Genomic DNA, 27,527 nt, shown 5'->3' with positions numbered 1-27,527 from the left:
ACACTCGGCCAGACGACCAACTTCATAATCTTCACTTTCAGCCTTGATGGATTAAAATACAGCACATCTTGATCACAGAACTCCTCTGTGCTGGTGAAGCCGTGCCACTCGCTCACATGAAAACTCAACTACATAGACTTATGCATTGTCTTTCCCATGCTGGACCATGTTCATCCTGATGATAAACACCTTCTCCTTTGACCATGATTTTCTTGGTTTCACATCTCCACTCATGGTCATACTGAATAACCACATGGAAGTGATTAGCTAATCTGCTACCTCAGATCCATGGGTGACAGACAATCTGACTCTTCATGTAGAATCTGAGGTACAAAAGGGGAAAGCAGCTTTGGCCAACTCATGAAACATGCATTGACTGGGAATTCTGCTTCATGTAACTCCCCTCCCACCCAAAGCCTGTTCATCATTTACAAGGCACAAGTCAGGAGTGTGATGGAACGCTCAACATCCATCATTTATCAACTGTCAACATTTTTAGATCATTTTAGCACCAAATCCTGAGGGCCACCATGCCAGCTTGGAACCATCCAAGTCATCAATCTACAAGACCCGCATATCTTTAACTTTTATCGGACTCAAAAACGTGTTTAATCTATACTCTGTCTGTAATTCTTTAGTGTATGTGTGCAAACTGTGTGTGTCGTATTGAGTGCACTATCTACAAGCCTCTATACATTTGAAAAAATGTCTCTGTATCTTTTACAGACATTGTGCTTAAACAGTTAAGCAGTGTCTGAATTTGCAAGCATATTTTTTAAAAGCTGTGGCAGTCAAGTAAGGAATTGGAAAAGAGGTGAGCCATTCTACCCCTCATGGAGGTCATAGCTGTTTACAGCATGGAAACAGACCCTTCATCCCAACTTGTCCATCCCATCCTTTTTTTAAAAACCCTAACTTAGTCCCAATTGCCCACGTTTGGCCAATATCCTTCTATACCCTCTTACCCATGTAATTGTTTAAATGCTTTTTAAAAGACAAAATTGTACCCGCCTCCACAACTACCTCGAGCAGCTTGTTCCAGACACTCACCACCCTCTGTGAAAAAATTGCCCCCCTGGACACTTTTGTATCTCTCCCCTTAAACTTATGCCCTCTAGTTTTAGACTCCCCGACCCTTGGGAAAATATAGAACATAGAACATAGAACATAGAAAGCCACAGCACAAACAGGCCCTTCGGCCCACAAGTTGCGCCGATCACATCCCCACCTCTAGGCCTATCTATAGCCCTCAATCCCATTAAATCCCATGTACTCATCCAGAAGTCTCTTAAAAGACCCCAACGAGTTTGCCTCCACCACCACCGACGTCAGCCGATTCCACTCACCCACCACCCTCTGAGTGAAAAACTTACCCCTGACATCTCCTCTGTACCTACCCCCCAGCACCTTAAACCTGTGTCCTCTCGTAGCAACCATTTCAGCCCTTGGAAATAGCCTCTGGGAGTCTACCCTATCCAGACCTCTCAACATCTTGTAAACCTCTATCAGGTCACCTCTCATCCTTCGTCTCTCCAGGGAGAAGAGACCAAGCTCCCTCAACCTATCCTCATAAGGCATGCCCCCCAATCCAGGCAACATCCTTGTAAATCTCCTCTGCACCCTTTCAATGGCTTCAACATCTTTCCTGTAATGAGGTGACCAGAACTGCGCGCAGTACTCCAAGTGGGGTCTAACCAGGGTCCTATAAAGCTGCAGCATTATCTCCCGACTCCTAAACTCAATCCCTCGATTAATGAAGGCCAGTACGCCGTACGCCTTCTTGACCGCATCCTCCACTTGCGAGGCCGATTTAAGAGTCCTATGGACCCGGACCCCAAGGTCCTTCTGATCCTCTACACTGCTAAGAATGGTACCCTTCATATTATACTGCTGCTTCATCCCATTGGATCTGCCAAAATGGATCACCACACACTTATCCGGGTTGAAGTCCATCTGCCACTTCTCCGCCCAGTCTTGCATTCTATCTATGTCTCGCTGCAACTTCTGACATCCCTCCAAACTATCCACAACACCACCTACCTTGGTGTCGTCAGCAAACTTACCAACCCATCCCTCCACTTCCTCATCCAGGTCATTTATGAAAATGACAAACAGCAAGGGTCCCAGAACAGATCCCTGGGGCACTCCACTGGTCACTGACCTCCATGCAGAGAAAGACCCCTCCACAGCCACTCTCTGCCTTCTGCAGGCAAGCCAGTTCTGGATCCACAAGGCAACAGCCCCTTGGATCCCATGCCCTCTCACTTTCTCAAGAAGTCTTGCATGGGGGACCTTATCGAACGCCTTGCTGAAGTCCATGTAGACCACATCCACCGCTCTTCCTTCGTCAATGTGTTTGGTCACATTTTCAAAGAACTCAACCAGGCTTGTAAGGCACGACCTGCCCTTGACAAAGCCGTGCTGACTACTTTTGATCATACTAAACTTCTCTAGATGATCATAAATCCTGTCTCTCAGGATCCTCTCCATCAACTTACCAACCACTGAGGTTAGACTCACCGGTCGGTAATTTCCCGGGCTGTCCCTGTTCCCTTTCTTGAATATAGGGACCACATCTGCAATCCTCCAATCCTCCGGAACCTCTCCCGTCTCCATCGACGATGCAAAGATCATCGCCAAAGGCTCCGCAATCTCCTCCCTCGCCTCCCACAGTAACCTGGGGTACATCCCATCCGGTCCCAGCGACTTACCAACCTTGATGCCATTCAATAGTTCCAACACATCCTCTTTCTTTATGTCCACATGCTCGATCCTTTCTGTCCACCGCAAACCAGCAGTACAACCACCCAGATCCCTTTCCACCGTGAATACCGAGGTGAAGTATTCATTAAGCAGCTCCGCCATTTCTAACGGTTCCGCACAAACTTTTCCCCCTTCACCTTTTAAGGGTCCTATGCCTTCACATCTCATCCTTTTACTCTTGACATATTTGTAGAAAGCCTTGGGATTCTCCTTAATCTTACCCGCCAAGGCCTTCTCATGACCCCTTCTCGCTCTCCTAATTTCCTTCTTAAGCTCCTTCCTACATCCCGTATACTCCTCTAAATCCTTAACACCTCCTAGCTCTCTGAACCTTCTGTACGCCTCTCTTTTCTTATTCACCAGGTTCATCACAACCTTCGTGCACCACGGTTCCCGTACCCTACCAACACCCCCCTGTCTCATCGGAACGTTGTCATGCAGAGCTCCAGACAAACATTCCTTGAAAATCCTCCACTTTCCTTCGGTACTTTTCCCCAAGAATGCCTCCTTCCAATTTACCCGTCTAATTTCCTCCCTGATGACACTGTATTTCCCTTTACTCCAGAGAAACACTTTCCTAGCCTGCCTGATCCTATCTCTTTCCAATGCTATCGTGAAGGAGATAGAATTATGATCGCTATCCCCAAGATGCTCACCCACTGAGAGATCCTCCACCTGTCCAGGTTCATTAGCCAGCACCAGATCAAGTACAGCCTCTCCTCTAGTAGGCTTATCCACATACTGTGTCAGGAAACTCTCCTGGACACACCTAACAAACTCCTCTCGATCCAAACCCCTAGCCCTAGGGATATTCCAATCTATGTTTGGGAAATTAAAATCTCCCATCACGACAACTCTGTTATTCCTACATCTCTCCAGGATCTGTTTCCCCATCTGCTCCTCAACATCTCTGTTACTATTGGGCGGCCTATAGAAAACACCCAGCAACGTTACCGACCCCTTCCTGTTCCTCACCTCCACCCACAGAGACTCCGTAGTCAATCCCTCCACGGCGTCCACCTTCTCTACAGCCGTGACACTATCCCTGATCAACAGTGCCACTCCCCCCCCTCTCTTGCCTCCCTCCCTGTCCTTCCTGAAACATCTAAAACCCGGCACCTGAAGCACCCAGTCCTGTCCCTGAGACATCCAAGTCTCCGTAATGGCCACCACATCACAATTCGAAGCATATATTTACTATCTAGCTGATCTATGCCCTTCATTATTTTATAGACTTCTATAATATCACCCCTAAGCCGCCTCCAATCCAGAGAAAAAAGTTCCAGACTATCCAGCCTCTACTTACAACTCAAACCATCAAGTCCCAGTAGCATCCAAAGTAAATCTTTTCTGCACTCTTTCTAGTTTAATAATATTCTTTCTATAATAGGATGACCATAACTGTACACAGTATTCCAAGTGTGGCATTACCAATGTCTTGTACAACTTCAACAAGACGTCCCAACTCCTGTGTTCAATGTTCTGACCAATGAAACCAAGCATGCTGAATGCCTTCTTCACCACTCTGTCCACCTGTGACTCCACTTCCAAGGAGCTATGAACATGTACCCCTAGATCTCTTTGTTCTGTAACTCTCCCCAACACCCTACCATTAACTGAGTAAGTCCTGCCCTTGTTCGAGTGACCAAAATGCATCACCTTGCTTTTATCTAAATTAAACTCCACCTGCCATTCGTCAGCCCACTGGCCCAATTGATCGAGATCCCGTTGCAATCCTAGATAACCACCTTCATTGTCCACTATGTACCAATCTTGGTGTCATCTATAAACTTATTAACCATGCCTACTAAATTCTCATCCAAATCATTAATATAAATGACAAAAAACAAAGGACCCAGCACTGAACCCTGAGGCACACCACTGGTCACAGGCCTCCAGTTTGGAAAACAAACCTCTACAACCACCCTCTGGGGGGAATTTTACCATTTTGAGTCTAAGTGCCGGATCTGGGCGTCAAATAGATCCGCGCCTGGAATCCTCTTTCCAGCGCGCCCATACGCGTTTTGCCGGCTCCGGCCCGATCTGCGCTGTGGGCGGGGCTTAGCGCTGGCAGACCGATCGGAGCTCTGAACTGCGCATGCGCAGTTCGAAAAAAATCTAACAGCGTGCCCGGGCGCGTAAAAAAAAAAGCAGAAAGCGGAGAGAGCGGCTCTCTGACGTTCATCCTCTGGGCGGTGGGCGTGTGACTGATCATCCCCTGGGGTGGGGAAGGGGGGTGGGAGGAGAGGGGGTGTGACGTCTCATCCTCTGGTCGGGGGGGTTCCGCTGCCTGTCTGCGGCCGATCCCTCCTGGCACCATCACTGGTACACTACCAGCCACAGATTACTCTTCCCTGCAGGTGCGAGAGAGCAGGAGAGATGGCTGTGGCTGGTAGTGTACCAGTGACGGTGCCAGGAGGGATCGGCCGCAGTCAGGCAGTGGAAAACCCCCTGACCAGAGGATGATAGGTCGCACCCCGCCCCCCCACCCCCCAGGGGGTGATCGGTCACCCCCCCCCGAGGATGAGACGTCACACCCCTTCTCCACCCACCCCCAGCGGATGATCAGTCACACCCCCTCTCTCCACCACCACCCCCCCCCCCCCCCCCCGCCCTCAAGGGGATGATCGGTCACACCCCCTCCCCTCCCACTCCCCCAGGGGATGAGACGGCACACCCCCTCTCCTCCTCCCACCCCGACCAGAAGATGACCTGGGTCAGAGAGCCGTTGCAGTCTCTGACCCCGCTCTTCGGAGGCTGCAGCGGCGACTTCAGACTTTTATTTTGCAGGTCGGTAACAGCGTGGACGTGGATCGGGCCAGAACGCGGTAAAGTGGGATTGGGCAGGAGAGTTGGGCGCGCGGTTCATTAAGTTGATTTAAATACATGCAAATACATTTAAATCGTCGGGCTGCCCAATTCGGGCACATGCCGGACCCGCGCCCGAATCAGGTGTCGGTAAAGCTGCGATCTACTTGGAATCGGGTGCAGATCGTGGTATAGGCCCGACGCCCAACTTTACCGTGACTTCACGTCTGAAAACGGACGCGAAGTTTTGGTAAATCAGGCCCTCTGTCTTCTGTCATCAAGCCAATTTTGTATCCATTTGGCTACCTCACCCTGGATCCCGTGAGATTTAACCATGCGGTATCTTGTCAAAGGCCTTGCTAAAGTCCATGTAGACAACTTTAACTGCACTGCCCTCATCTACCTTCTTGGTTACCCCTTCAAAAAGCTCAATCAAATTTGTGAGACTAATTTTCCACTCACAAAGCCATGCTGACTGTACCTAATCAGTCCTTGCCTCTTTAAATGCCTGCAGATCCTGTCTCTCAAAATACCTTCCAACAATTTACCCACTACAGATGTGAGGCTCACCGGCCTGCAGTTCCCAGGCTTTTCCCAGCAGCCCTTCTTAAAAAAAGAAGGCACAACATTTGCCACCCTCCAATCTTCAGGCACTTCACCTGTGGCTGTCGGTGATTCAAATCTCTCTGCTAGGGGACCTGCAATTTCCTCCCTAGCCTCCTACAATGTCCTGGGATACACTTCATCAAGTACTGGGGATTTATCTACCTTGATGTGCTTTAAGACTTCCAGCACCACCACCTCTAATATGTACACTCCTCAAGACATCACTATTTATTTCCCCAAGTTGCCTAACATCTATGCTTTTCTCAACAGTAAATACTGATGAGAAATATTCATTTAGAATCTTGCCCATCTCTTGTGGATCCACATAGACGACCTTGTTGATCCGTAAGAGGTCCTACTCTCTCCCTTGTTACTCTTTTGCCCTTTATGTATTTGTAGAAGCTCTTTGGATTCTCCTTTGCTTTATCTACCAAAGCAATCTCGTGCCCCCCTTTTGCCCTCCTGATTTCTCTCTTAACTCTACTTCTGCACCCTCGATACTCTTCAATGGATCCACTTGATCCCAGCTGCCTGTGCATGTCATGTGCCTCCTCCTCCTTCTTGACCAGGACTCAATATCCTGAGTCATCCAGGGTTCCCTACTTCAATCAGCCTTGTCCTTCACTCTAAGTGTGCTTATCCTGAACCCCGGTTAACACACTTTTGAAAGCTTCCCACTTACCAGATATCCCTTTGCCTTCCCACAGACTCTCCCAATTAACTGTTGAAAGTTCCTGCCTGATACCATCAAAATTGATCTTGCCCCAATTTAGAATTTTAACTTTTGGGCCAGACCTATCATTCTCCATAACTATCTTAAAACTAATGGAATTATCGTCACTGGTCCCAAAGTGATCCCTCACTAACACTTCTGTCACCTGTCCTTCCTTATTTCCCAAGAGGAGGTCAAGTTTTGCCCCCTCTCTAGTCGGGCCATCCACATACTGAATGAGAAATTCCTCCTGAATACACTCAACAAATTTCTCTCCATTCAAGTCTCTAATACTATGGCTGTTCCAGTCAATGTTGGGAAAGTTAAAATCCCCTACTATTATCACCCTATTTTTCTTGGAACTATCTGTAGTCTCCTCACATATTTGCTCCACAATTTCCCACTGACTATTTGGGGCCTATAGTACAATCGTATCAGTGATTTCCCCATTCTTATTTCTCAGTTGTACCCATATAGACTCAATGGGCGGACCCTCGGATATATCCTCTCTCAGTACTGCCGTGATGTTTTCCTTGATCAAAAATGCAACTCCCCTTCCTCTCTCACCTCCAGTTCTATCTTTCCAATAGCATCTGTACCCTGCAACATTGAGCTGCCAGTCCTGTCCTTCCCTTAGCCATGTTTCAGTAATTGCTATAATATCCCAGTCCCACGTACCCATCCATTTCCTGAGTCCATCTGCCTTGCCCGTCAGGCCTCTTGCATTGAAATAAATGCAGTTTAATCTGGACTTCCCTTGCTTTTGCTTGCTTTCTGCCTTGCTTTTGCCTGATCTGTCTAGTACTAGGATTGCTGACACTGCTTTTACTATTTAATGTGCTCTCTTTAACTTCTGTACTGTCCTCCACCTTCTCTTCTCTCTCCCTACTGCTTTGGGTCCCACCCCCCTGCCAAACTAGTTTAACCCTTCCCGAATGGTTCCAGCAAATCTCCCCACCGGGATATGAGTCCCCCTCCAGTTCAGGTGTAACCCACCCCCCTCATTTGATTGTAACTATATGATTATAGATAAATCAGAAGGATTAATCAATCATCTAATTTAGCTTTTTTCTCAGTGCAGCTAATGACTGGTGTGATGAACAGTAAAACCTCAGCTGTTATTTTTAGTCTGAGCACTTTAGGTAGTTTATTGCTTTTTAATAAATAAAGCTTGTGTGTTTTACTTGGAATGATTGTTTGGAGCCAAATCTTGTGTTCCCAGAGAGGGGTGCACTGTGGGAGAAATTTAGTAGGGTGGTTCCCATGACAGAATAAGATGTACTGAAGTGACCTTTGCCCTGCTAGTTTTGATGGAAAACATGTTGGGAAAATATTGTGGAGTTATCATTGGATTAAAATGCATACCTCGCTAATAAAAATAAATGGTTACTTGTTAACTACTTTGGATCGGTGAATACAGTTGTTGTTTTAACCATAACAGAGCAAAGGAAATTTAAAACTCACCCAAATGTTAACTGCCTGCTGGAGATTAATTGTAATGAAGGGAAATAAAACCCAGTTCCGGTTCAAATGATGAAGGGAAAATCCACCCATTGTGGATATTTTCCAGTATTATTTACCAGAGAAACATTTGTTGGGTTTGAACAGAGTGAAATTAAAGTTGTCTGTTTACATCCAATTTTAGACAGTCAGTTCACCAGCATAGTTCCAGGAATAGGAAACACACCAATGCACCTGACCTGATCAGATATTGGCAGGTAAGTTTGCTAGGACCTGCAAAATAGTAGTGGCAGTATGACAGGTGAGGAAGATCAAGGCGTGGTAGCTATTAAGGCGGCACAGTGGTTAGCTCTGCTGCCTCTCAGCGTCAGGGATCCGGGTTCAATTCCCGGCTTGGGTCATTGTCTGTGTGGAGTTTGCACGTTCTCCCCCCGTGTCGGCGTGGGTATCCTCTGGGTGCTCCACTTTCCTCCCACAGTTCAAAGATGTGTGGGTTAGATTGATTGGCCATGCTAAATTGCCCCTTAGTGTCAGGGGGACTAGCAGGGTAAATGCATAGGGTTTGGGGATCGGGCCTGGAAGAGATTGTGGTTGATGCAGACTCGATGGACTGAATTGCCTCCTTCTGCACTGTTGGATTCTATGATTGATCATGCTGGCATGTTTTGAGCACTACTAAAACCAGGAATATTATCATCGTGGCATTTGCAGAAAATTTTGTCAGTCATTCACACAACAAAGTGAAAGAGTCTTTTGTGCCACATCTGTCAAAGTGGCATGTTCATCTCTGAATTCGTAGGGTCCCTTCTTCCAAAGATATCAGATAATAGGATTCCTATTAGGAAACTCATGGTATTTGGAGGAGGGGAATGAGAGTCCTGGATGAGAAGGTGTCATGTCTAATGGAGGCTGTGGTGTTGGAGATGAAAACTGAAAAACAAACATTTAACCTGATATTTTGATCATAGAAGTAGGTAAATCTGTTTAAAATTTTCATGTAACCGATTATCAGTTCATTTGTTTTTACAGCAAACCAAAATAGATATCATAGAACCCCTACAGTACAGAAAGAGGCCATTCGGCCCATCGAGTCTGCACCGACAACAATCCCACCCAGGCCCTATCCCTGTAATGTCTACATATTTACCTGCTAATCCCTCTATCCCTCATATTTACCTGCTAATCCGCGCATCCCGGGACACTAAGGGGCAATTAAGCATGGCCAATCAACCTAACCCGCACATCTTTGGACTGTGGGAGGAAACCGGAGCACCCGGTGGAAACCCACGCAGACACGGGGAGAATGTGCAAACTCCACACAGACAGTGACCCGAGCCGGGAATCGAACCCAGGTCCCTGGAGCTGTGAAGCAGCAGTGCTAACCACTGTGCTTCCGTGCCGCCCACTCACTCAACCCATAACTGTGTGAAAAGATGGTAAAAATATCCATTCTATTATGAGCTCTGCATCATCTAAAGGATATTTGCCACTAGATAACCCAGTCACCCATTTCAAATGAGTATTCATGTCAGCTGCATACTAGCAGAGTGGGAAATTTATTTTTGTCCTGTAGAAATAGGTAGCATTGACAAGGTCACTTTTATTGCCCATCCCTAGTTGCTCTGAGAAGTGGTAGGGGTGTATCTTTTTGAAATCATGATGCCTTCATTGCAAGAATGACATTAGGTCGGCAATTTCAGATTTTAATCCAACAATGATAATGAAACAGCAGCACATATCCAAATCAGGATACTGTGTGACTTGGAGGTTAACATATTCATATGACACTGCTGTTGTTCACCTGTGTGGTGGCACAATCCACAGGGCTATGGCTTGCTGTTGAAGTAAGCTCGGTGAGTTGCTTCATTGCATCCTGGGGATTGTATAACCTGCAGCCACATTTCAGTTTGTTGTGTACATCTTAGCTCACCTCTAATTTGGGCCACTTATGTGTTTCCTATTATCATTGTTCCACAACTGATGGCCAAGCCTTCAGTTGCCCAGGCCCCAACCTCTGGAATTCCCTCCTTGCACTTCCCCATCTCTGGACACATGGAACCTCCCTCTTTGACCAAGTTTTTGGACATCTGACCTAATATCGCCTTATGTGGCTGTGGTGAACCATCGTTGGTTCCCACTGGATAGTGCTGAGCCTGGGGCTGGCCAGTACTACAAGGGTGTACATATGTTACTGTTGGATTGTGCTATTGTTGCTGTTGGGGTTAGGGTGGGGTTGTTACACCTTTGTACTGTAGTGTTGTGGCACATCCCAGTTGGGCTCCGCCTCCTGGGAGAGGTATAAGAGTCCCTGCTCTGGCCGGGACCCCTTCAGTCTGGGATAGTGTATATAAGTTCTGGTAGCTTCGTTAACAGTAAATAAAAGCCTTTCATTTACTGAGCTTCAAGCCTCGTGTCTGAATAGCGCATCAGTGGCTTGGTGTCATTCTTTGAATGCTCTAATTCAATGCTCTTATGGAGCATCTTGAGGCATTTCATTATGTTAAAGGGACTATATAGGTTGTTGCTTAATGAGTAGAAGGCCTGGGTGGCGCTGAATTTCTCATTTTGTTGTGGTTAAGTTTTGTGAAGCTGAGTTCTGATTTTTGCATCAGTCCCCTTGTGTCTGGTAGAAATTTTGAAGAGACAAGCCATTCATTACTGAGTACCAGTCAGCCCATATTCAAAACCATGAAGGGTCTTTGGAAAGGTAGATAGGGAGAAACTGTTCCCAATCATGGAAAGATTGAGAATGAGGGGGCACAGATTTAAAAGTAATTAGTAAAAAATGCATTCGTGATGTGAGGAAAAACATTTTTATGCAGTGTGTGGTTCCAGTTTGTAATACTCTGCCTGAGAGAGTGGTGGAGGCAGGTCCGATTGGAGCATCCCAAAGGGAATTGGACTGAAAAGGAAGAATGTGCAGGGTTACAGAGACAAGGTGGGAGAATGGAACTCTGCTCATTTGGAGAGCTGGTGCTGACATGATGGGCCAAACTAGCCTCCTGCACCATATCAATTCTGTGATTTCCTGCCCAGCTTTGTGTTGAAGTCCAGCAATATTGTGACAGAAGGACGACAAACTGTTATATTCAGCTGGAGGTTTTGGGATGCCATTGATATTTTAACACACACAAAGTAAATGTTAATCCATTTGCCCCTCAGGCAGCTGCCAAATGTTGCATCCATATTAGCAAGTGTACAATCTAATTTTGCATATCACAGAATAATTCAATTTCAGTGGAGAATTTTTAAATTAAATGACGAGTCCTAGAGGAGCAGCGATGCAAAATGTTTTCTTTCTCATTGGAGCTATTTATTTTCTGCGTAAATACAAATTTCTCAATGATATTTATGTTTTTAAAATTACAGTACCTGGTCCTGTGCCGAGTGATTCATTAAAAGGAACACCGTTTGAGGACAAAATCTTCCTACAATGGAAGGAGCCCGTGGAAGCAAATGGTGTTATCACACAATATGAGGTAATAGATTTGGTTACTCCATGACTAAGGAGGCATTTACACCCACCCTTCCACACATGTTTTGGCTGATCAATGGACAGTTACAACTTATGCCTGTCTTGGCCTCAGTTCCCAGCCCTTGAAGCCTTGTTCCTTTACATGGTCCATCCACACTTCCCAGAAGGGCTGTCGATCAACAGGGGTTAGAGCTTATAAAAAGTGGGTTGGGGAACGGAGAGGTGCAGAAATATAGATGTGTTTGGAGAGCTACAACTCTACAATTAGTCTTGCAGTCTTATGGTTTCTAAATGTGCAAAGCAACCAGAATGCCTCGAGGTCATAGAATCATCATAGAAACCCTACAGTGCAGAAAGAGGCCATTCGGCCCATCGAGTCTGCACCGACCACAATCCCACCCAGGCCCTCTCCCCAGATCCCCACATATTAACCCACTAATCCCTCTAACCTACACATCCCGGGACACTAAGGGGCAATTTAGCATAGCCAATTAACCTAACCCGCACATCTTTGGACTGTGGGAGGAAACCGGAGCACCCGGAGGAAACCCACGCAGACACGAGGAGAATGTGCAAACTCCACACAGACAGTGACCCAAGCCGGGAATCGAACCCAGGTCCCTAGAGCTGTGAAGCAGCAGTGCTAACCACTGTACCGTGCCACCAAAAAGGTCAAAAAGATCAAAGGGAGGCTACAATGAAAGATTTCATTTATCTTCTCAGGTCTCTGTTGCCTTGCCAGCTGACTCTCTCAGCCCCTCTGTGTTGAACATCTTTGGGAAATTACCAAAACTGGCATCTTTGTGTCTCAAAGAAAGGAAACTGAAGCAGGATGGAGTGGGGCACTTTCCTGTACACTCTCAGCTTCATGGCTATCATTGTCCTGAACCTGGAAGCCCAAGTCCATCTTTGGCTATGTCCTGGAGGTTCCAACATGAGGTCATGAACATGTAGATGTTTAATGTCCTGTAAATGCATTTTCATTTTTCTCTGAATAGTCTTCATCCTTGCGGAAGGATATGTTGGCCTTGGAGGGAGTGCAGAGAAGGTTCAGCAGGTTGATACCAGAGATGAGGGGTGTTGATTATGAGGAGAGACTGAGCAGATTGGGTTTGTATTCGTTGGAATTTAGAAGGCTGAGGGGGGGATCTTATAGAGACCTATAAGATAATGAAGGGGCTGGATAGGGTAGAGGTGGAGAGATTCTTTCCACTTAGAAAGGAAACTAGAACTAGAGGGCACAGCCTCAAAATAAAGGGGGGTCAGTTTAGGACAGAGTTGAGGAGGAACTTCTTCTCTCAGAGGGTGGTGAATCTCTGGAATTCTCTGCCCACTGAAGTGGTGGAGGCTACCTCGTTGAATATGTTTAAATCACGGATAGATGGATTCCTGATCGGTAAGGGAATTAGGGGTTATAGGGATCAGGCGGGTAAGTGGAACTGATCCACTTCAGATCAGCCATGATCTTATTGAATGGTGGGGCAGTCTAGAGGGGCTAGATGGCCTACTCCTGCTCCTGTTTCTTATGTTCTTATAAACATCTGGATCTGAATTAATTTTTAAGAAGTAATTAATCGGAGTTGTTTTGCCTAATCTTCATAGAACTACTGATGATGAGGTACTTTTTTTAACCTGCGTTTTTGTAGCAATAACCATCTCGGATTAAATATTCCATGTGCAATTTCTTTAGCAAAAGTTCCAGAAGAAGGAAAGTAAATTATCTGTCAGGGTTCATCCTTTCAAATATTAGCTGAAGGCAGGAAAACACTTGTTTAAATTTTCTTTCACAAAGGCTATCATTCTTTGCCCATTATCTATTTGCTCTCAAGATGGTGATTGTGAGCTATTCTCTTGAACTACTGCAATCGAGATACACCCACAGTTAGGGAGCAAGTTCCAGGATTTTGATCCAGCGAGAATGAAGAAGCAGTGATTATAGTTTAAATTGGTGTTTTGGAATACCTAAAGTGACTCGAGTCAGCTTTAGGTAAAGCAAGCAGCAGTTTATTCAATACAAATATGCATACTGAGCAATGCTGTCTCGGAATACTGTTCAAAGGTACACAGATTGCATCACTCATTTATACCATCATGGGCTTCGTGGTGAGATATCACAATGTCCAGAGTTTATTCCAAAACACAAACTTTGCTTATCTATCCTGATGTTTTACAGCAGTGCCCAATTATCTACATATCTTAGGCTGGCCTGAGGTGAGACAATCACTTTTATCACAATTTAACACTCAAATCGTTCATCAACTTAGTGTATCCTGACTCAAAGGTCACATTCCTTAACTTCAGGAGCGGCACAGGCTTGGAGGGCCGAAGGGCCTGTTTCCTGTGCTGTACTGTTCTTTGTTTTATCATGGATGGCCCATTGGCTAGTCATCAACTTCCTGGCCTGGCCAGAAGGTCAAATTCCTGACCACTCTATTCCCTATCTACTCTACTGCAAACATTTTTACTATTTAAACCAGCAGCTTGGTCAAGCCTGGGTGATTCCATGATATACGGCTTCATCGGAAAAATCTCAAACTCATGTTGAATCCGTCACCGATCACACACACGCAGGAATTTTTATCATCCCGTAATCAAAGTGTTTACTCAATGTGCTATTATTTTGATTGTGTGCCTATTTGCCCTCTATCAAGTTCTGAGTCACATCCTTCATTCCCTGCAGTTATTAATATTCTCCCTGTTGACGTTCCACAACTAAAATACACTGTAGCTTCTATTTTTGTCAATGGGTGCTTTGTTAGTTTGTTCAGCTTCTCTCTCTCTCTCTCTCTCTCTCTCTCGCCGCCCCAACCTTTTCAATATTTTCAAAGTTGTTATATAAGGGAAGTTCATGTTTGACGTTTTGGTGAAATATTGTTACTTCTGATGCCACTTTGAATTGTCTGCTTTTTTTGTTTCAGCATTGTTCAGTTTATTGCTTTATACAGAGAAATAGGGTGGGCAATATATTCAGATAAGACTGATGTTCACCCAGAGAGGAGTCCAGGTAGCTCAAAGCACACAAGGAAAGCAACTCGATTCTCAAAGTGGGGGCAAAGTGGTGCCAAACTCTTGCATTAACCAAATAATGTTTATTGACCTCTCATCTGGCTTACCCCTCACTGAGGTCATTTTTGTATTCAGCATATGATGGAACAGGTTCCTCACTCACTGTAGAATCTATTGGATTTTTATTCCATTCATTTCAATCAGTGGCAGTCAGGTGAATCATCTGCCACTCAGGTGGAGAAATGAAGGTGAAAATGTAACCCCTTTGCATTTTGAATCTGTTAGTAATATTTATTTTCTGTATTTAATTTTTCTCACACGTTGTCTCTATGCTGCTTTCTCCTGTGCAGGCGCAGGGATATGATCCAGGGCAAAGTCTTTGCTTAGAATAGAGTGTGAAACCATCCAAATGTGCCATTTCCAATGTTTCCAGACACCATTGCTGTAACAAAGTGACAAAACTCAGATTTTTATAACATTGCATTTGTAATGCCTCACCTGCTCCTGACAACTTTCTGTATTCAGTTTAATGTTCTGTTCTGCTCTTTTATTTGACTCGCTGTTCTCCTTGAGTCTGTTATTGTCTTCCTTAAAGTTAACAGCATGGCTGAATTTTATGTCCCCTAAAGACTTAGGTGGTTATTGTATATTAAAAGGAGCAGTGGTCCCAATACTCAACCCTAGAATTCCAGTCCGTTTACCACAAGTCTACTTTTTGTCTCAGGTTTTTATCCACGCAGCTACTGTACTTGTTAATCTTTAGCCTTCTGTTTTGCCAACAAGCCTATTGTGTGACATTTTGTCTACACAGACTTTCAAAAGGCGAACAGCATCAACCTGTTCATTGTTTCATCAAATATCGTGACCTTTTCATAAGTTAGAGCAATTCAGAGATATTAGACATCAGTAATCATCTGTCATATTTCCTACTTAAGATTTAGTAGGGTGGAAAATTACCAAGTTCTCTTCTTTCCTTAATGTCTGACAGGTCAGTTACAGCAGCATCAAATCTTTTGACCCTGCTGTCCAAGTCGCTGGGCCTGTTCGAATAGTCTCGAAAATGTGCAATAGTACGCACCATGTTTTCTCACATCTGGATCCTGGGACAACCTACCGGTTCTTAATTAAAGCGAGTACTGTGAAGGGATTTGGTCCAGCGACAGTGGTTAACATTACAACTAACATCTCTGGTAAGTACATAGGCTTTCGTCAGAACGTAGACAAAAATAACAGTGCTTGCCATCAGTTGATTTGAGTATAATATTTTGAACAGGACAAAGGTGAAATGTTTGGAAATGATGCCCAGGCTAAGGGGATTTTCCTGCCACGCTCGCTGCAAAACCAGAAAATCCCACCCGAGGTCAATGGACCTTTGCAAGTTCCGCACCCCCGTCGGCAACAACTCCCGTGATGAGCAGGGCGTGAAAATTCCCACCACAATATTTACGGTCCAAATTTAGGTTTCATTTCCTTTGTTTTTCTAAAAAGTCAACAATATGGGAAAATGCTATAAAGTTAGCTATGTTAACTACATCATAAGTCCACAATGTACTTGTCATGTGATACATTCAGATGTTTCATTCTACGTCAACGCAGTTGATCTCAGTCATAAACTTGTTACGATCTTTGTCGGGGACTGATAACTTTAATAACACATTTGAATTTTCAGTGACTGGTTGGAAGGAGCACATGACAAGATTTAAATTTTAAGACTTCTACTGTGACAAACGAAAATAACATTAACTGACCATGATTATGCAACTTGGACTCTAAATTAAACATTTCACATTCAGCTTTCAAAATGACCAAAATCTCCCTCTATAGCTGATTTTATCTCTCTCTGCATCTCTCTCGCCCTCTCTTATTCTCCCATTCCCTTTCCTCACATTATCACCTGCTAACCCCCTGCGCTGTCCCTCCCTGGCACGCTGTCCCTCCCTGGCACGCTGTCCCTCCCTGGCACGCTGTCCCTCCCTGGCACGCTGCCCCTCCCTGGCACGCTGCCCCTCCCTGGCACGCTGCCCCTCCCTGGCACGCTGCCCCTCCCTGGCACGCTGCCCCTCCCTGGCACGCTGCCCCTCCCTGGCACGCTGCCCCTCCCTGGCACGCTGCCCCTCCCTGGCACGCTGCCCCTCCCTGGCACGCTGCCCCTCCCTGGCACGCTGCCCCTCCCTGGCACGCTGCCCCTCCCTGGCACGCTGCCCCTCCCTGGCACGCTGCCCCTCCCTGGCACGCTGCCCCTCCCTGGCACGCTGCCCCTCCCTGGCACGCTGCCCCTCCCTGGCACGCTGCCCCTCCCTGGCACGCTGCCCCTCCCTGGCGCCCGCGGCCCCTCCCTGGCGCCCGCGGCCCCTGCCTGGCGCCCGCGGCCCCTGCCTGGCGCCCGCGGCCCCTGCCTGGCGCCCGCGGCCCCTGCCTGGCGCGCGCGGCCCCTCCCGCCCCATGCGCGCGCGGCCCCTCCCGCCCCATGCGCGCGCGGCCCCTCCCGCCCCATGCGCGCGCGGCCCCTCCCGCCCCATGCGCGCGCGGCCCCTCCCGCCCCATGCGCGCGCGGCCCCTCCCGCCCCATGCGCGCGCGGCCCCTCCCGCCCCATGCGCGCGCGGCCCCTCCCGCCCCATGCGCGCGCGCGGCCCCTCCCGCCCCATGCGCGCGCGCGGCCCCTCCCGCCCCATGCGCGCGCGCGGCCCCTCCCGCCCCATGCGGCGCGCGCGGCCCCTTCTCCCCCCCCCCCCCAATGCGCGGCCCCGGCCCTCCCCAGCGCCCCGCCTCCTCCCCCCTCCCCGGCGCGCCGCGCCCTCCCCTCCCCGGCGCGCCCTGCCTCTCACCCTCACTCCACCTGCCCCTCACTCCACCCGCCCCTCACTCTACCTGCCCCTCACCCTCACTCCACCCGCCCCTCACCCTCCCTCCCCCCCTCCGTCTCACTCCCTACCCCCCGCGTCTCCCTCCGCCCCCCGTCTCCCTCCCCCCCCGTCTCCCTCCCCCCTCCCGTCTCACTCCCTCCCCCACCCCCCATATCACTCCCTCCCCCCCCTTCCCCCATCTCACTCCCTCCCCCCCTTCCCCCCGTCTCACTCCCTCCCCCCCCCTTCCCCCCGTCTCACTCCCTCCCCCCCCTTCCCCCGTCTCACTCCCTCCCCCCTCCTTCCCCCACCTCACTCCCTCCCCCCTCCTTCCCCCGTCTCACTCCCTCCCCCCCCTTCCCCCGTCTCACTCCCTCCCACCCCTTCCCCTGCCTCACTCCCTCCCCCCCTTCCCCCATCTCACTCCCTCACCCTCCTTCCTCCGTCTCACTCCCTCCCCCCCCCCTTCCCCCGTCTCCCTCCCACTCTGCCCCCTCTCCCTCTGACCATTGCCATTGTCCCCCTCAACTCTCCACATTTCTCACACCTCGGAGACTTGGAGAGTAACAGTGTGCATAAAGGTATCAGTGATTCTCTGGCCACTATCTGCAGGTGTGAACAGCTTGCATCTTCTCCTCACTAAGAGATCTTGCTCCCCCCCCCACCCCACCACAACCACCACCACCCACCCCCCCGCCTTCAAATTTTAATGACGAAGACATTCAAACTTCTTATGATGCAAGATTCAGAGTTGGTCACACGACCGTCTTTCATTCCTCCTTTTTATCCTAAATTAAATAGTTCTACATATTACAATCCTATAAACTTTGTATTGCAACACACCAAGAATTATTCATTATTTCCCTTAAAACAACCATTGCTTTCCTTCTTACCTATCAAGAAGTGCATGACCCTGGAATTATATCTTAATATATTTTAAATATAAAATCACTGCTTCTGCAGTGTTTGCAGAGTTGCTTAACATTCAGAACATGCAACATCAGAATGAAAAGATAATATAATTAATGAGCTGCTTGTTTGCAAAAAGAGTTTGATTAAGAAAAATGAGTGAAGACCAAAGACTGCAGTATGAGGTTCAGAGGCGTTCTCTCTGTTCAAAAAAAAGCATCATGTCCTTAGTGAAGCAGATGCTTTGATCAAAAGTACCAAAGTCTCTTGAATGCACAGCCAATTGCCAAATTACAAATTTGAAACTATAAAAGCAACCCTTCTTTCTGAATAGAACATTGATTAATTTCAATAAATTCAAGGTGGGTTATGGCCCTTCAAAGCCACAATTACTGTCTGCTGTTTTTTAATGGATGCCTGGGGCAAAAAGAATATATAACTGTTTAAAAATTACTTCTGATTCATCTACATCCATATTTTCCTTTATATAAGTCCACGCAGGATAAAAGTGAAACGTTACTTTTCGATGACTCCCATCAGAATGCAGTTTATAAAATATATGTTGAAATAATTGTGGAGTCTTTCATCCATTTCATTTATGTAGTTCTGAATGCTAAGAGAAGCAGCATTTTTAAAAAGTAGGAAGGCATATGGTGGCTTACATTGAATTCTTTGAAAACGTGTAGCTCTGTAACCACTTAATATGCTTTATGCGTTTGTTATTTTAACATATGAAACCATCTTTTCTCCATTTGTGCAAAATTATTTCAAAACATGTTTAATTTATTTTTAGGAGTTGTACAGCAAAATGATGTCCCAATGACATGTGATAATTCCAATATGTGACAAGTTCTTAATGTCAGTTGTGCTTTGGGGAGGGGGGGGGGCGCACTGAACAAAGGCTAATTTTCCCAGTGGGAAGAAGATTGCTGTTATTTTCCCAAGCAGCTTTCATGTACTTACCCAGCTGCTTTATGATGATAGAATGTAAGGAGGATTTTTTTCCCCTTCTTTCCCCAGAGAAAATGTATGCTTACAATATTAAACACGAGATTTCAGCACAGCTTTATCTTGAAGGACTTTGAGCAGAACAATTGAAATTGACAATTTTTTAGCTTTCCAAAATCTTTCACATTACTCAACGTTATACGGACAGTGCTTAAAATTTGTTTTATAGAATTTGATTCATGTCTATGTTCTCTAATTAAATTTCAACAGCTCCTACTTTACCTGACTATGAAGATGCAATTCTTAATGAAACAGCAACCACAATAACTGTCATGCTGAGACCTGCACAGGCTAAAGGTGCTCCAATCAGGTAAATTTATTAGTTAGGATTGGCAGGCTGCTAACTACATTATAGTTCTCCATATTCAGTCGACATTGCTGTCAGAAGGTTCATTTACTCGGTTAGGCAGAGTATACAAATGAAATCGATAGTTAACAAGAGTGTTGTCTTCTGAGATTTTGTAAATTGAGATCCTGAATGTTCTAGATATCTTCTTTATTTAGGTAGCTTCTCTTGCTCACATTGAGCGACACGTAGTTAGCACTGCTGCCTCACAGTGCCAGGGACCTGGGTTCAATTCTCAGCTTGGGTCACTGCCTGTGTGGAGTTTGCACATTCTTCCCATGTCTGGGTGGGTTTTCTCCGGGTGCTCCAGTTTCCTCCCACACTCCAAGGATGAGTGGCTTAGGTGGATTGGCCATGCTGAATTCTCCCTCTGTGTACTCGAACAGGCGCCAGAGTATGGCGTCTAGGGGATTTTCACAGTAACTTCATTGCAGTGTTGATGTAAGCCTACTTGTGACTTTAATAAATAAACTTTATAACTTCTCCTCTGCTGCCATGTTATTTTGATTCCTCCTGATTATATTGAAGTAATAAGCTTTGAGGCTATTTAAATGAATGAGAAGCTAACTTTGGTTCTCCAAAGACTTGAGTCAGTTACCATGAAGGCGGCTTCTTACAAATGATGGGGAAATTAACAGGGACAGGAACAAGTGGAGGGAGAAGAATGTTGATGGATGTAAACTATGTGACCTCGTCTCATACAAGTGTCTCCATTAGAAATTATGTTGTACCTATTAAATTTTGCTTGGCCTATCTCCGAGGTTTACACTTATATTCCATGTAACATTAATTTTTAGTGGCATTTGCCTGTCGTCTGATCAAAGGATTAATGAGGAGTAATTTGTTGACTTCAGTTTTTTTCCATGCAGCCGTTAATGTGGTCTGAATACTCCTCTTTGTAGACACAGTTCTTGATTTTTGGCTGCCAGCTTATTAAATTTGATGTTGCCACATTTGATTCAGCCCCAATGTGTGCAAAAGAAAATTAAAAGTTAGTGTTAATGTATTTTGTTGCAACATAGGAGAAAAATGGTTTATGTGGAAAAAGAAGCGGGGGGGGGCGGGGAGACATTTATAAAGTAAATTTTTTTGTTCAAGACTAATAATTGTGTAAGCAATTCATTGTGACAGGATGTTTTTTTTTGCCCCATAATCTCCAAGAATGCTGAGAGTATTGTTCCTTGATCAGTAAAGCTTCCTGCAACTCATTTAAAACTCTTGGAAGTCATGTTTAAGGGGAATTGGCAGTCAAGACTGTTTCTTCAACTCAAACCTTCATCAGGAAGTGGAGTGGGGCGGGGGGAAGGTTTGTGGTGATCCTATTCTCTGGTGAATTGTTAGGAGCAATGGACTTCCACATTTTATAGAGAGCTGCACCACCAATCCTGTAATTTGAGAGGAATTTGCCATTACTTGTTTCAAAATGACTTTTTTAGTTAATTCCTCATTAACTTTATGAACTGAATATTTTAAAATTGTTTTGTAGTGCGGACATGATCTGACTCTCATCAAAAACCAAGGCTGAAAGAGTAACTTAGCTATGTTTCATTTCTGTAGCAGGCAATAGGCCATCTGCTTCAGTAATTTGTGATGGTTCATCATTTTGAACCATAAAGCAGTGAGATGGTCTATTTTAGTGGACTGGACAGATTTCTGTCCATCTGTGCCCATGTTATGGTATGTCACTTACATTTTAGATCTGGATAGCTCCAAGCAAAGATGGATGCAATGTCAAGGTCATAAGGTGTATGTGTCTCAGTGCATTCTGTCTCCAGTTAGATGACAACTGCAGACAAGCGGTAATTATCTTGCGCCGTGTGCAGTGAATCTTATGGAGCAATTTGTGAACAGAATTTTTACATTAAACTTGCCTGAATAAAGGTATTTTAAGTAGAAATTAATAAGTTTGATGTTGGTATGTATTTGTAAGCAAGATAAATGTGAGATGTTTCTGTAGTCCCAAGTTCGTCAGAAATATTTTACTTTGATGTGGTGCACGCAGTTTTATTTTGCACACCTGTATTTAATGTATTTAACCAATTCTCAAGCAGAAAGGTGAAAAGTATGTACCTTACACGTATAGTTTTCCCCAATCAGCTTTCAACAAATTGTTTCATAATTTTCTTCTCATTCTAATGTTTCCTATTCCTCTATTTACTGGTGATGTAGGCCCTGACTTTAACCCCTCTTGCCCACAAATGTTCCCACTGGGCAAGTTGAGTTAACTGGGGTGCTTGGACAGACAACTGTTTTACATGAAGTCCAACTTTTCTCCCAATTTCAAGTTGATTGAGAATAAAACCAGGTGAGATGTAGAGTGAACATCTGACCCAAACTAAGCATTTACCTGCCTGGCAAATGATGTTAAAATCAGGATGCCATATGCAAGTGGCATCAGCCACAATTCCCTTGCCCTTCAAAATTGCCATCAGCACCTCTTCCTGACAAACCCTCCTTAAATCCTTTATTCTCCTCAATTACAAGTTGATAACTACTTTTCTTTGTTCACTGAGATGTTAGTGCGTGCTGTTTTCACCATACTCACTTTTCCCATAATTCTACACCAGGTGGCACAGTGATTTGCACTGCTGCCTCACAGCGCCAGGGACCCGGATTGGATTCCCAGTTTGGATCACCGTGCAGATTCTGCACATTCTCCCCGTGTTTGCGTGGGTTTTCTCCGGGTGCTCTGGTTTCCTCCCACAGTCCGAAAGACGTGCTGGCTAGGTGCAGTGGCCATGCTAAATTCCCCCTCAGTGTACCCGAACAGGCGCTGGAGTGTGGCAACTAGGAGATTTTCACAACTTCTTTGCCGTGTTAATGTAAGCATATGTGACTAATAAATAAACCTTAACTCATTCCCATCCCCTGATGCCGCTCACCATGATTAAAATCAACAAAAAGAACCTTTGCAATGTGACTTTAGCCCTTGTTGACCTCTGGCATTCAACGCAATCAGCCACTCCATCCTCCTTTTATGCTTCATCTAACCAGGATTGTTCTCATTTGCTTTCTTCTCCTGCAAGGGCTTCAAGGCAGTATTCTAATGTTCTATTTGTTTCTCCCTCCTTTTCCCCTTCACTGGGGTAATCCATGTACATAAGCTTGCACATGGACAGTTTCTAACATCTTTCTTCACCTTTTCAACCATTGTCCTCAACTTCATTAATCTGACTGTTTTCTGACATTGTCATGAATGAGTCAACATTTCCTCTAATTTGTTGTTACAAAATTTCCTCTAACTTGACTTGTTGTAATTATGAAGTTTATAAGATTATGTTTTGGAACTCGTTCTTCAATTTAAGGTAAAATGGGGGGGCTTGTGTCACCTGTTCTGAAGTCTGCTTGACAATTGGCCTGGAGGCGGTTCAACATCAAAGGCCCAGATTGTGTCACAGGGCTGATGGTGTAAGGTTTCCATGTTTGGAGACAATAGCAGCAGTTTCCGACTCAGTGCTCTGGCAGTTTGTTGAAGCTGTGGATAGAAGGAGTGAAACAAAAGAGCCCTCCAGCCAGACCCATAGCATGCAATCACTCTCCAAACACTCCCATGCCTGATCCATGCCAATGCATGACACTGCAGGTTGCCACCCACCTCCCCATGGTCCTTCATGCCAACCTATGCTCCTCTCCACAACCTCCCTTGCCCCTTGTATGCTCCCTGCTAACCACACATCTACTCCAATGGACCATCATGCCCCCACCCACCACCCTTTGCCCTTGTACTTTCTATGCCAACTCACCCAGTATCCACCATGGGCAGACCTCAAAGAACAGAACAAAGAAAATTACAGCACAGAAACAGGCCCTTCGGCCCTCCAAGCCTGCACTGACCGTGCTGCCCGACTGAACTAAAACCGCCAACTCTCCTGAGGACTACATTCCTCTATTCCCTTTCTATTCATGTATTGTCAAGACACTCCTTAAAAATCACTATTATATCTGCTTCCACTACCTCCCCCAGCAGCGTGTTCCAGGCACCCACCACCCTCTGTGTAAAAAAAAACTTGCCTCGTACATCTTCTTTAAACCTTGCCCATGCAATTTCAACTTATGCTCCCTCGTAATTGACTCTTCCACCCTGGGAAAAAGCTTCTGACTATCCACTCTGTCCATACCCCTCATAATCTTGTCGACTGCTATCAGGTCGCCCCTCAACCTCCATCGTTCCAGTGAGAACAAACCAAGTTTCTCCAGCTTCTCCTCCTCGTTAATACCCTCCATACCAGGCAACATCCTGGTAGAACAATGAACAGTACAGCACAGGAAACAGGCCCTTCAGCCCTCCAAGCCTGTGCCGCTCCTTGGTCCAACTAGATCAATCATTTGTATCCCTCCATTCCCAGGCTGCTCATGTGACTATCCAGGTAAGTCTTAAACGATGTCAGCGTGTCTGCCTCCACCACCCTACTTGGCAGCACATTCCAAGCCCCCACCACCCTCTGTGTAAAAAAACATCCCTCTAATATCTGAGTTATACTTCGCCCCTCTCTCCTTGAGCCTGCGACCCCTCGTGATCATCACTTCTGATCTGGGAAAAAGCTTCCCACTGTTCACCCTATCTATACCCTTCATAATCTTGTACACTTCTATTAGATCTCCCCTCATTCTCCGTCTTTCCAAGGAGAACAACCCCAGTCTACCCAATCTCTCCTCATAGCTAAGACCCTCCATACCAGGCAACATCCTAGTAAACCTTCTCTGCACTCTCTCTAACGCCTCCACGTCCTTCTGGTAGTGCGGCGACCAGAACTGGACGCAGTACTCCAAATGTGGCCTAAGCAGCGCTGTATACAGCTGCATCATCAGACTCCAGCTCCTAAACTCTATACCCCGTCCTATAAAGGCAAGCGTTCCATATGCCTCCTTCTTTTCTGTACCCTCTTCAAAGCCTCCACATCCTTCTGGTAGTGTGGCGAACAGAATTGAACACTATATTCCAAGTGACGCCTAACTAAGGTTCTATAAAGCTGCAACACGACTTGCCAATTTTTAAACTCAATGCCCCAGCCAGTGGAGGCAAACATGCCGTATGCCTTTTTGACTACCTTCTTCACCTCGTGACCCGTGTTGAGATTAAATAAAGTTCTTAAATGTCTATTGATGAATTCACTATTCCCAGAAAAGCTTACATGATTAAAAATCTATTCACTACATTTAACTTCCTTTAATCTCTTAAAATCAAGTATTTGTATTCAGTCACACTTCAACGACTTTCTAAGCATTTGGAGCTGTCAGTCAAACTGTTAACCGATAGACACCCCATAATAATAAAAATAGATTGTGAAATCAGTCATGCAGCACTAATTCAATAATAGCCCACAGGGTTATATCAATGGACAGAGTGAAATAGGAAGCACAGATTTTATTAATATTGCAGGCAGTTTTCAAATGTTTAAAGTGCTGGAGATTTGCATGTCTTGACAGTTTCCTTAACAGTTCCAATGGGTTTCTACCCTTTTTATGCACATTTATTTTTAACAATCCCAAAAGGCAATTTACCTCTCTCAAGGGGTGCCCGACCTCTCCCAAGAGCATCCTGGGGCCATATTCAAAAAGGTACCTTACCTCTCCAAAGGAGTGATCTACCTCTCTGAAGAGTAGCTGTAAGTTTAGACCTTTTCTGACCATGTCTAAAATGTACAAGTTGTATTTTGGGATAGTCCACTCATGATAATCAGCCCTGACTGAGGCAGCTGCACTTGAGCATGTACAGTGCCTTTGTGAACTGCAGATATGCTATAAAATTACAACTGAAAACAACTGTGGGCTATTTTCTTTAAGGACTGTAACTTTGTGGAGAATGCAATGTATAAGTATAAAAGGAATGTTGCTTTTTGCAATTGAAAATATAGGTTGCCTGCTGAAAGAAAAATAATGAGTAGCCAATACTGATTTTCATCATTTGTTACAATTGAAGTTTTAAGACCGGAAATCTTGTCACATCATCCATTCCAGCTATTAACTGGAATTTTAAATTTCTTTTGAAACTTGATCAGTCTCTACAGGATTGTAATAAACTGACCCTATCTATATTTACCTCTGGATGAAAAAGCGCACTTACTCTGAACCACTGCAACATTGATCTCCAAGATGAATTTCAAACACCAAATCTTATTTATTTTCAGCAATGCGCAACAACATCTGCCTCCACATGAAACTCGCCTTCCCTGCAGTAGAAACGCTTTGCAACATCTTTAGTGCCTGCCAATTCCTGAGGTTTCCTTCTTGCTGGACTCCTCGACTCCATTCTACCTAAATCTAACCCATTGAGAACTGTCTCACACTTCCTGTGCTGCACCTTATTTTGCTTAATATAACACACCGAACGTTGACTGCCTTCTCCTATCCTTAGCATATGGAATTGAAAATCCTTATCATTATTTGCAAATGTTCCTCTGGTTTCACCCCTTCCTGTATGTGCAACCTCCTCCAAACAGATGTCCAAGACCATACCTTCTGGCTTTCTGCAAATCCCACCCTTCCTTTGTTGCACCTAGGTACTGTCTTCAGTTGTTTCAACCTTTCACTCTGAAACTCCCACCTTAAACTCCGCTATCTCACCATATTTCTCTCTTCAAAATCTGCCTTTAAAATCTATCCTTCCAGGCATATACAGGTCAACTATTAGTGTTTGGTGTAAAATTCTCCTTTGTGATAATCCTTTATCATGTTGAAGGCATTATATAAAGGAAGGTGTTTATCTCTTTTCCATGTATGTCTGACCTGATGTCTACAACTGGCAGGGTGGGGTGGGGGGGGGGGGGGGGGGGGGGGTGATGGTTTGCACCATACATGCCAGTAATACTGCCAGAATGCAGGAATGAGCCAGACATTGATCTTCGCCTCAATATCATATTTGGTATGGCTAATTTTTAGCACTAAGATTAGAAATGTAAGTTAATCCATCATTACTCTGCTGTTGAGTGCAGCACTGAGGGTTCTGCACAGTCTCACTTGTTGATGTTTAAATTATTTGCTTCAAATTTAAACTAAATGGCACAGACATTTAGTTGTTCCTGGAAACAAGCACAAAGGAGGCCACGTGAAATTGATGCTGCCAATTTATTATCATGAATCAGGCATGCAGCCAGCTATTCACTAACTGCATGTCTATGTGTTGGGGTTTGGTGGTTGTGGAAATTCAGCATCTCTGCTGCCATTTAAAGACAAGGAGCACCTTTTGAAGGGGAGGTGCACTTTGATTGAAAGCAACAGAGCAAGTTTTAAGTAATGAAACTGCAGCCAGTTCTACGCAAGAGACTATTGGGCTCTCCAGTGATGCTTTGGAGACCTTGGACAGGAGGATAGAGATGCTATCTAGATAGCACCTTCGCCATTAGTGTGAAGAGGTTACAGAGGAAGTCAATTCCAAGAACTTAGTTCTGAGGACATGGCTGTAATGGCAGAAAAAGTTCAAAAACCTGTCAGATTTGACAAAGTAAGAATGCTGATGGCTTACACTTAATAGTCCTCTCGCCCACTTCCCTTTTATCTTGCAATCACTACACCGTGCATCTGCTTCCCATCATTCTCTCATGGACATCACCTTTATAAATCATGTTTCCTCACAATTTGATTTTTATCCA

The 27,527-nt window shown here is 45.5% G+C and overlaps 1 protein-coding gene across 6 annotated transcripts in view; it reads left to right on the top strand.

Moving 5' to 3' along the window:
• Positions 1-27,527, top strand: part of ptprk (protein tyrosine phosphatase receptor type K) — a 607,729-nt gene that overhangs the window by 433,686 nt on the left and 146,516 nt on the right. For all 6 annotated transcript variants that reach the window (XM_078212848.1, XM_078212849.1, XM_078212847.1 and 3 more), the window contains exons 9-11: positions 11,720-11,829; positions 15,820-16,021; positions 19,803-19,902. In XM_078212848.1, coding sequence (XP_078068974.1) covers positions 11,720-11,829; positions 15,820-16,021; positions 19,803-19,902 — 412 coding nt within the window. The remainder of the gene's footprint in view (positions 1-11,719; positions 11,830-15,819; positions 16,022-19,802; positions 19,903-27,527) is intronic.

Source organism: Mustelus asterias, chromosome 5, assembly GCF_964213995.1.
Source record: "Mustelus asterias chromosome 5, sMusAst1.hap1.1, whole genome shotgun sequence".
NCBI lineage: Eukaryota > Metazoa > Chordata > Chondrichthyes > Carcharhiniformes > Triakidae > Mustelus > Mustelus asterias.
The sequence above is the reverse complement of the archived record's forward strand: the minus strand, read 5'-3'. Positions and strand labels throughout refer to the sequence as shown.